The sequence below is a fragment of the Pseudonaja textilis genome, chromosome 5 (assembly GCF_049901715.1).
Source record: "Pseudonaja textilis isolate UNSWEBS1 chromosome 5, rPseTex1.2, whole genome shotgun sequence".
NCBI classification, from domain to species: Eukaryota; Metazoa; Chordata; class Lepidosauria; order Squamata; family Elapidae; genus Pseudonaja; species Pseudonaja textilis.
The window spans coordinates 45,947,019-45,957,361 of NC_141994.1; the positions used below are offsets into that span (position 1 = coordinate 45,947,019).

General features: G+C 43.1%; 2 protein-coding genes across 2 annotated transcripts in view; one reads left to right on the forward strand and one right to left on the reverse strand.

The window, feature by feature from the left end:
* Positions 1-991, reverse strand: part of MEI1 (meiotic double-stranded break formation protein 1) — a 37,501-nt gene extending 36,510 nt beyond the window's left edge. Inside the window, exon 1 of the mRNA XM_087935522.1 lies at positions 698-991. Within this exon, the coding sequence (XP_087791648.1) occupies positions 698-835 (138 nt within the window). The 5' untranslated portion in view covers positions 836-991. The remainder of the gene's footprint in view (positions 1-697) is intronic.
* Positions 992-2,424: 1,433 nt separating this feature from the next.
* SNU13 (small nuclear ribonucleoprotein 13) lies at positions 2,425-5,786 on the forward strand. The gene is made up of 3 exons (XM_026697150.2): positions 2,425-2,548; positions 3,414-3,534; positions 4,612-5,786. The coding sequence occupies exons 1-3, from the start codon at positions 2,546-2,548 to the stop codon at positions 4,872-4,874; spliced, it is 387 nt and encodes a 128-aa protein (XP_026552935.1). The 5' UTR covers positions 2,425-2,545; the 3' UTR covers positions 4,875-5,786.
* The last annotated feature ends 4,557 nt before the right edge of the window (positions 5,787-10,343 follow it).

The following is a 10,343-nucleotide window of genomic DNA, read 5'->3' on the forward strand; positions in this document are numbered from 1 at the left end:
TACAAACTTAAAAGCTGGATTACACATAATGCAAAATAACATATTCTCACATTTAATGCAAGAAGTGAATCCCAAGGAAAATAGTAGTACTTAAAAAGTAAACATGATTAGGACTGTGCTGTAAAATGTTATCTGGGAGAAAAAATTGAGAAAAATTTGGGCTTTTTAATTTCTCATACAGTATGAAAACTATATTATCGTTTCCACATGCCATTTCCACCCTAAGCTAGAACTCAGAAATAATGAACCAGAATAATTTCCATACACCAAAAGACCTGCCAGGGTTGTGTTATTGCAATGTCTTCTCTCTCATCCCATTTAAAAAGGACCGTTTTATTGCCGAAGTTGGTAGAGGAAGCAAGTAAATAGTTACACATGCTGGTTGTGTTATCTATTTTCTTTTTTACAGTTTGTAATGTTGCAACTCCAAAGAGAACATATTTGTTCCCTAATTTATGGACTTCATAGCTAAAAAACAATGCCCAACTAAAAAATTGACCATTCACACACAAACACACACATCTAAACCAGTCCATTGCTTCCATATGAAGCTGATTCTTTGAGCTTAGAACGATAAAGAGGAATTGTGAACTAATGCGGGGCGATGAAGAGTGAGGACACGAAGAGGAAAATGGGGGACGTTATTCAGCCCTCCAAAGAGCGCAGCGGCTCAAAACAAGCGCACTGAAGCACATACGGAGACCCCGTCCTCCTTCAGCGTCTCAATGGCGCAGGCCAAGCAGAGTGGCGAAGGCAAAAACTCCAGCAGCCAGTGAGGGTCGTGCCGCGAGTGGAACCGCTCGCAGATTAAAGGCTCTGGGGCGAAGCCTGCCATCTCGCCGCCTCACATACTCTTCCATACACAGTGGCAACTGCAAAGAAGATGGGACAAATTTGGCGGGATAGCTTAACGCAAGCGCGTTGCAAAACCAGTTGCCTTGACGATCCCGATGACAGCGCCCGAAAGGCTCGCGGTCCGGGGGATCTTGCTTTCAGCACTAGCTCTTTATTACGGCGGCTGTTTCTCCATCAGTAGCTCAGCCTGATGTTTGATTGGGTTTGTGTTGATTTCTTAGATGTTAAGGGTATTCTTCCCCAGTACGAAGTGATACTATTATGCATAAATCCTTGAATCCGTAAAAAAAAAATTGCAGCATGCATAATGAAATTTGCTGTCACGTTGCGAATCCTTCTACTGCTTCTGTTTCAAGTCACAACAGTGATATCTGATTTCCAAGGTGAGAGATAATAAAGCCTAAATACACATTGAGGATCCTTTTGACCTAAGTTAGAATAAGTAGGGAAATGCTACTTTAATGACTTAGCTTTTCTCCCTAATGAGCTGATGATAAGATGAAGTTAACATCATGGGGACCATAACAGGAAAAAATGGTATCAGAGCATATTTAAGAAATATATTTTAATGTTTTTTCAATGTATGCATTAATTAAATGCCAAAGGTTTACACAATGTAACTTAATTCTAAAGCATGTTTACTCAAATCCAATGTGCTTCATGTGTTCAACAAGCATCTCTAAATGCCTTGTGCTCTAATTATAATGACAGATAGCTATGTAACTTAATATTTTCATCAAATATTCTTGTTTGTTTCAGCCAATGAGCACTGTTTGTAGAGGGAAGAAAAGTGAGCTATAAATTAAAATCTCACTTCAGATTTCATTACTTTGGTAATTTTAGGTATGTGGAACTTCAATTTTCAGGTGGTCCAATATACACTTAGGCAATAATACCACATTCTCCAGGACTCATTCACTTAATAATCCATGCACAAAACTATATTGTAAAAGAACTAAAGATTATACTACTTGTATAATCAGATGGTAGATATATCACATTATGAGACATATGCTTTTTAATTGCTTCAATTTAATGAGTTACCCTCCATACAATGTACTTGTTTAATTTCTGCCAGTTGCAAAGACTGAGAGATTAAAAAAATTATAATCGCTATCAGAATGTGTTGTGGATAATTTCTCTGTTTGTCACATACAGAAAATTTTGATGAATGGATTTAGATCTAGCCCCCGTTCACCCAGTTTCTTTTTAAGCCCAGCATCCCACAGCAGGGAAGAACTAAGCTAAGCTGTCACCTTTAACCCATTAAATAAACAGCATATTTTTATTGCTGATGAAACTAGATGCTATATTAACCAAATACCTGTAAATGTAATTAATAGTTGGGATAAATGACAATTGCTAATGAGTGAACGTGGAAACATAGCCCTTTAAGTTCAGTAAATGTCACCGTGATGGAATCTTAACACGACCATTATGTTAGGTCGAATCTCCTTCTCTACACAAGTTTTCTGTAATAACCAGTCAAAGGTAGAGGTCGCACTTGTGGGAGCCGAGAAATCTTCGAGGTCTGCATCGTATTTCCTGCAGGAAGGCCGCTCCTTTCAACGTCACTTCCGGGAGCGCCTCTATCTTATGTATCCGCGCATTTCACGTTTTTCCTCCGTGAAGCTTTCGGGCCGAGAGGATCCAGAGCAGAATCTGCGGGTGAAGTTTCTACTTAACAGAAATGGTGAGTGGGCCAAATCCAGACCTTGCGGAAAGCGAAGGCGCTAAGTGTCGGTGAAAATGCCGAAACTGATTCGGCAGCTTGCGGGAGAGCGCGAGCCCAGGAGACCACGCGGAGGACGCTTACCCGGGCACGTTCAGCCTCAGTTTCCATACAGGCACCAATGAAATCACGTGCTGATCCGGCGCCTTCCTCGGTTGCTTTTTAATTTCTGTGCTCATTGGAATAATCCCAGTCTATTTTTGCTATCTTGCGGAGGTTGGAATATTAAATGTCATGCGACGAGTATCAGTCCTTTTGCGATGGATTTTTTTTTTTAATCCGGTCCTTGTGCTATTGAATATGAAATGCATAATAGGTTGGCCTACTTTGTTCTCCTAACAATTTTCTCTGGAAATAACCAAGTATTTGTAACAGGACTTGGAGAAATCGATTTCCTTCATGGCTGTGTAAATACTTAAATTCAGCTCTTTTCACTCCAAACAGCCGTATCTATAGATACTAGGTCAAACTCTGTACTGAAGAATAGGAACTAGTACATTTTGCTAGTATTTATTCATGTTTATTCATCGTGAGATTTGTCTAGTGCTTAAAAAGGACTTTAGGGAGCTTGCAGAACTTAAATATAATTGCAAATCAATATATTAAAATCAAATAGAGATCCAATTAAGGCTTAATTTAAGTTTTTGTTGAAAATAATATATTAAACTTATTAAATAAGATGCCTCGGGTACAATTAATCTTTGAAGATCTGAAACAGCTGTGTCTTCACCTGCTTTTGGAAAACCATGAAAAGTCCCTAAAATAGATAGGCCATTGAGGAAGAAATACTGTTTTCTGTAACTTAATTTCTGATATTTTTCTACAGACTGAGGCAGAAGTAAATCCAAAAGCTTATCCTCTTGCTGATGCTCAGCTGACCAAGACACTACTAGATCTTGTACAGCAGTCTTGTAACTACAAACAGTTACGCAAAGGAGCCAATGAAGGTGAAATCTGATTGAACCTCTTTATCAAAATGTTCTTATTATATGGATGTGGGGGGGGGGGTTATCTCCTTTCAAATACTTTGCCCACAGTAATAAAAACATTTTAAATAATTTGCCTAAGAGCAAGAGAAACTTAATTCAGGATTCAATATGTTTGAAGATAATAAGAATTTAGAAGCTGCAAGAATTTTAACAGCTACACCAAATAAAACTTGACAATGGATTAGATCAAGCCTGACAAACTGGTGGTCCATGGGCCGGATGAGTCACATGCAGGCCACACTCACCCCGGCTCCTGAAAGGCAAAAAAGTCAAGATACATCACATGGTGTGATTGAGTTTGACACCCATGAATTAGATTATGTATTGCACTTAGTAAAGGGAAAGGAAATAGAAAGACAACTCTACCAGTTATTACCAGAGGTAGGTCGAGAAGATGATTACAGGAAGCCAGTCTGACCCTTAACTAAATATATCCTTAAACATATTGATGCTCCTTAGTGGTAGCCTATTATTGGTATTTCTTCAAATGTGCTGAACAGAAATAATTGGTATCAGACAGCCACACTGAAAATAAGTAAAAATAAAATGAAGACAGAAAGAGCTTTTACAATAATATCAGTGTTTACTTTCATTGTTAAAGAAGTCCCCATGTGGGAAATATATGGAATGCTGCATAATATACTGATTTATATTATGTCCTTTCTAAGGTAGGTTAATTCTCCAAAGGCATTTAACTTGCCATGTATCTAGATGAGAACTTGTACTCATACACTGAAGCCTTCAGAAAGAGATGCAGCCAGATATCCAATTCATTGATTTGCAAGTAGTAAGCTATTTCTTCAGTGATATAACCATTTTAGTATCTACCAGACAAATTCCACAATGTGAAAAGGTAGTTGAAAATATATTTAATTGAGATGAACACAAATCTTGAAGCAAAAGAGTGCAATGAAGGATATAGAATACTATTGCATGTAACAAGGAGCTCTTTATCCTCTTGCAGCACCAGCAAAAGAAGCTATCTCTTGATTACTAAGTGCCTGATAGTAATTATATTGATCTCCTTTTCCACAGCCACTAAAACTTTGAACAGAGGAATTGCAGAATTCATTGTGATGGCTGCAGATGCTGAACCTCTTGAAATTATCCTTCATCTCCCACTACTTTGTGAAGACAAGAATGTGCCCTATGTGTTTGTGCGTTCCAAGCAAGCTTTAGGAAGGGCATGTGGTGTTTCTCGGCCTGTTATTGCCTGTTCCATTACTATCAAAGAAGGCTCACAACTCAAGCCTCAAATTAATTCTGTCCAACAATCTATTGAAAGACTATTGGTCTAAATCTGACAGAAGTAACTCCAAAAACCAAGACTTTATATGAATATTTTGTTTAACAGCTATTGTTTTACAATGTAAGTCATGCTCTTATAAGATAGATGGCCATATAAATGATTGATTAATAAATGTTTATTAGGTTTTTGAATCTAGATTACTTTCTTCAGTCATAGGTGGTTGTTTAGGCCAATAATTGGAGATTGCTTGTTCTTTTAAGTCAAGAAGAGACAAATTCATACTCTCAATATTTAGGACAATAATTTGCAGTTACCTGGCAGTAAAGACCCTAACCATAACCTTAATCCCAGATTGCTGAAGCTGGTGAGCAGCTTGCTGATTTTAAGGCGGGGAAACATGGAAACCCTGCAGCATGGCCAAATGTTTTCAACTTACTTTTTTATGGATTTTGAGAGAGGGAATTGGAGGCTTTCCAAAGAACCTGCCTGAATTTCTATCCTAAAAATACCCTAATGTTCAGAAAATGGTCTGAGCTTGCTGTCAGAATTCAGCAAGTTTACCAGTGTATTTCAGTGACATGACCTCAGGATGCTTGGGGGCCAAATGGAGACTGCACATTGTTCATCTCTACTTGAAAGTGTATTAGGTTGCATATCCCTGCTTTAAATCTGTCTGATGCAAAAATTCTTCGATGAGATTTAAACTAATTATCTGATAAGCTTCATTTGAAGATGTTTGTATATAAATTAGTGTTTAATACAAAATATATAATGTTCTATTCAATAACCAATGACCTGTTGAAGGTTATTTGGCTTATGGAGCTATCCTAGAAAACAATGAAGTTTTCTCTCTAATCTGATGCAGTTTGGTAGGACAGAAATGTTGAGATATATATATTTTTTGCTTTTTGTTGCTGTAGCCAGAGGCTTTTTTTCAGAAATAAATTACAATAAATAAGTACCATGCCTAGTGTCTTCTCTGAGGTGCAGCTCTGATAGGCATAGACTTCCAAATTTTACCTAGTCAATGCTGCTTTCTAGGTTAGATGTGTCGGGATGCTGGCCTCTAGCCTACTACTGCAACTGCACAAGAATGAGATAACAGCAAATTGTTGGCACTATTTTATTAGCAAGACTTAAACATTTCTCTTTTCCAGTTAAAAAAAAGCACAACAAACATATTTCGTATGATATAAATTTTTCAGATGCAGAAATTGGATTATACAAAGAAAGACAACTCTTGACTAGATGAGTCATTTCAGAGATATTTTCCTACATAAACCAACAGGATAACCATGGGCAGCAAAAAATTAGACCAGAGCAGCCAAAAAGAACATGATTTAGTAAAAAAAAATGTTCCTTTAAAAACATACTTTTCTGCAAGTTTCCAACTTTTTTGCACACACATAGCACTTTTTCAACCAGTTCACTGAACAATTTACTGTCAGCTGAGTGAGCTGTGTCCTAAAGCAGGGGTCCCCAACCACCGGGCCCCGGACTGGTACCGGTCTGTGGATCATTTTCTACCAGGCCGCCAGTTTGCTGGGTGCCACCATCTTGTTTTGACAGACATATTCTTTGGAATTCTGATTTTTGGGGGGAATCAGCCCCGCCCCACCCTTTCTTCTCCTCCTTCCCCTCCCCTCGGAGGACTCCTGAGTCAGGAGTTGCTACTGCCCGGCATGGCTTCAGTCCCGCGTTGCCTCGGGAAGGGAAAAGCAAAAAGGAAGAGCTGCAGCGGCGCTTTGCAAAGAGGACTGGCGAAGGCGAAGCAGTTTTGCAAACGATTCCTGGCCACCCAGATGTAAATAGTTTTTGCCCAGGAAGCCCATTCTCACAAATTTAAAAGGCTCATGTAATAATACGCCTTTCTCTCTCTCCCCCCATCCCCCCAACAGGGCGCGCTTCAACAACTCAGGCCGCTCTCGCTCTTTCAAAAGTGTGAGGCGGGAGTCAGTTGCAGGAAAAACCGAGCCAAGGAGCGAGGGCACAAGTCACAACCGCAAGGCTAGTGGCGGGCGGAGTGGGGGGGGGAAGAAGACTATTATTCCTGTTATTCTCGCACTGTGGGGATAGTGAGTGGATGTTTGGGTGTTGTGTGGGCGCGTGCTGATGCTGGGCGAGAGCTGCCTTTGGGGTTATAGAGCCGCCGCCTCTCGCCGAACTACCCACGCCAGACGCAAAAAAGTTCTGTGGTGAAGAAAGTGGACCCACGTCACGCCCCAGGTCTCTTCTCCCCCCCTCCCCCCCAGCTGTCAGATGCTTGCGTGATCAGCCCGGAGGAGCCCTGCCGCCTCTAGCCTGCAGCTCGGAGGATCTCATGCATGGGGGGTGAGGAAGAGCCCGAAAGCACCAGCTGAGGCTTCCGTGCAGGAAGGGGTTGCTGGGGAAGACCTGGAGGGGAGGGGGGGGGAGAGGAAAGAGAGAAAGTGGGAGTGTTAGTTGAGGTCAGGACAGGGAGCTGATCGGATGCTTAGCGGGTGCTTTCCAGGTGGAAAGCGGCGTTTGGGTCCTGACGGAATCCTTGCGCCTTAGTTTCATCGAAAGGGGGAGGGCAGCTTCAAACGAAGAGTCGTCCCGATGGTGGTAGAGATTAAGAAAGCACAAAAAAGCACAAAAGTACAAAGGAGGAGTTGAAGGTGGCGGAGAGAAGCGGGGGATGGCTGGCTGGCCAGTCGCTCGGCTCGCCTTGCCTTGTCATGCGTGCTGATGCCGGTATTGGGCTGTGGATCATTTTGTGATGCCGATACCGGGCCGTGGCACAAAAAAGGTTGGGGGCCACTGTCCTAAAGTACACTAAGGTTTCTCTCTTCCCCCAAAAACTACTTTCCCACTTTACAGTGCAACTCATCCAGCTGCCAATTAGCTGTTCCATCAAATGAAAGGAAAATGGCAACTTAAGAATGTTCTAATTCACAAGATAGAACACCAGCCTAGTAATGAATGCTGGCCTGTGGGTCATTGTGGACACCCCCTTCTCCACTGAGCCGAAGGGAGAATCCAGGATGGGTAGTCTCTAGTCTCCTAGCTCTGCAGGCCGAGTTGAAAAACTGAGGACGCACCCCCTGGTAACGGTCCCCAGTTCTTCACTCGGTCTCAGCGTGTTCAGACCACCCTTTAAGGGCTCTGAATAGTTAGGATTGTAGAGGAATATTCACCCCCTGGATTAAGCTTTTTTTTTCGCAGAGAGGCTTAGATCAGGTTTGACAGCTAGCCATTTTTTTCGTGCCTTTTTTTCCGGTTCACATTTTTTACTTGTTATTTTAATTTTTCTGACTATCCTTGCTGGTGGACTGGTTCTTGTTTCGTGAAAACTTGAGTGGAGGTGACCCTAAGATCCCGTGTGGCCTGGGCTGGGGGTGGGAGTCGGCATCTTATTTAACTCGCCTCCTCCCGATCCACTTTCCCTTGCCTGGGACAAGCCGCAGCTGCCACTAAGCGCTTCTGTCCCTTTTCGGCAGCAGCAGCCATTTATTTCGTTTGGGGACAATCTTGCAGTTCGTCTCCAGGATTGTCCCTTGGGGGGATTCTGGCACCCCCATCCAGTCCCCAGAGCACCGTGGCAGCTGCAAGACGCTCGAGTCTGCCTAATAATTGCGGTGCAGCCAGCACCAGGCTCACAAGCCTCTGACCTGTCAGGGCTTGCTGCAATTCAAAGAGGCAGCCGTATTTTCAACTTTTTTTCCTTAACTCGGCTTTTGAATTGCGGAGCTGGGCTGAGCTCACCACTTTGGGTCCCACTAGCCTCCTGAAGTGGTGTACTGTGGCTGTAGCTGACAGCTTAGGCTGAATATTTTTATTTTTTTATTTTTTTACTTCTTTTTCTCTTTCTCTACTCCTGTCAAGTGACAGTTATTTTTGGCGGGCTCAAAGATGGCCACCAAGGGAGCTGATCAAGAATTGTCAGTTCCTCAGGCAGGGCAGAGAGAAGACTGTAAAGGGATCTCCTAAGCCCAGGTCTGCTGGTCTGGAGGCAGCAGCAGCTAGGATTAGAGCCAGGGCTCTAGCCCCTAAGAGACCCTCTAGGACTGAGGGTAGACAGGCTAGGCGTAGACAAAAAGCCATAGACAAACAGTTTGACAGGGCAGTGAGAGATTCCAGGATGGCTGAATACAAAGCCACCCCTCAAACTTTGCCTCAAGATGACAGGCAGCCAGACCAACTGGCAGATAGGCAGTATATGACTGCCTGGTCTCTTCGGGGCTCAAGTACCCACGATTAGCAGGGTAACCTCCAAATCAGGGCTGAGACCTCTCACAATTTTTCTGAGCCGCCTCAGGGGATCTTGATGGCGGCACCTGCCGACCAAGTCTCCAGTGGAGCCAGACCTGTGCCTGCAGCCACCTTTACACCTACAGCAGCTGGCTTGCAACCAAAGGAGACCCAGATGCAAGAAATGCCATCCTTCATGAGACCCTGGATCTCCCAAACAATAAGAGAGGAATTGCAGGCAGAGGTCAAACAGCTGCACCAGCTGTCTTATTTGGAAACTAGCAGGGGAGTCCTGCAGGGGCAGGCTTCTACAGAACAGCCGGTCCACTTCAGAGAGCACTCGGCCTCCCCTTCAGAAAGCAGCCAAATGTATGGCTCCGAGAGGGACCTCCTTCCAGAAAGGGATTTTTCAGATGAGGAGTCGGAGGTAGCAGGTCCCCCCTCCTTTAAGGGCCTTTTCCAGCGACCACCACAGCCTGGGCAACGCAGGCATAGATTCTGGACATTTGTAGAGCTGCGACCTGGTCATCGGTGACTCCATTCATAAGACATTACAAAATTGACTCCTTTGCCTCAGTGGAGGTGTCCTTTGGAAGACGAGTCCTGCGGGGTGTGCATGTAGAGATGGGGACCTCCAACCAATCCAGATTCCACCCGTAGGGCAGCCATCAGCCAGCTTTGGTATGTCTCATCCTGGATTCTCCCTTCGGCTCAGTGGAGAAGGGGCGTTGGTCCTACCTGAACACTTCTTCTCGGGGAGCCAAAAGGAGAATCCAGTCCCACCCTGCATTCTGTCTGGTCAGAATAGGGAGGAAATGTCCCCTTTTTTTGCAGTATTAACTGAATTATGTGTTTGAGGACAAGGAACAGCTGAATTTGCTTCAATGTCGTTCAGAGCTGGGGACCGTTACCGGGGGAGGGTGTCCTCAGTTTTTCAACTCAGTCTGCAGAGCTAGGAGACTAGAGACTATCCATCCTGGATTCTCCCTTCAGCTCCCGGAGAAGATGTGTTCAGGTAGGACCAACGCCCCATCTATTACAAAATAGTAGGCAAATTGCATTCAGCTTTAATTCAGGATGCCTCCTGAAGAGAAAAAACCTCTATGAAACCTGAATGGCTAACTTGTTTCTATCATGGACTGGGAAGAAGTAACATGGGTCGGGGGAAAAAAGGTTGCCAGAGCACATTTGCTATATATTTGAGACATGTACAAACCAAATTTATATAGTACTATTCTTCCAATAAGCTATTTTCCTAAATAATACTATTTTGTGCATTGTATTATATATGAAATGAAAAAGTTGA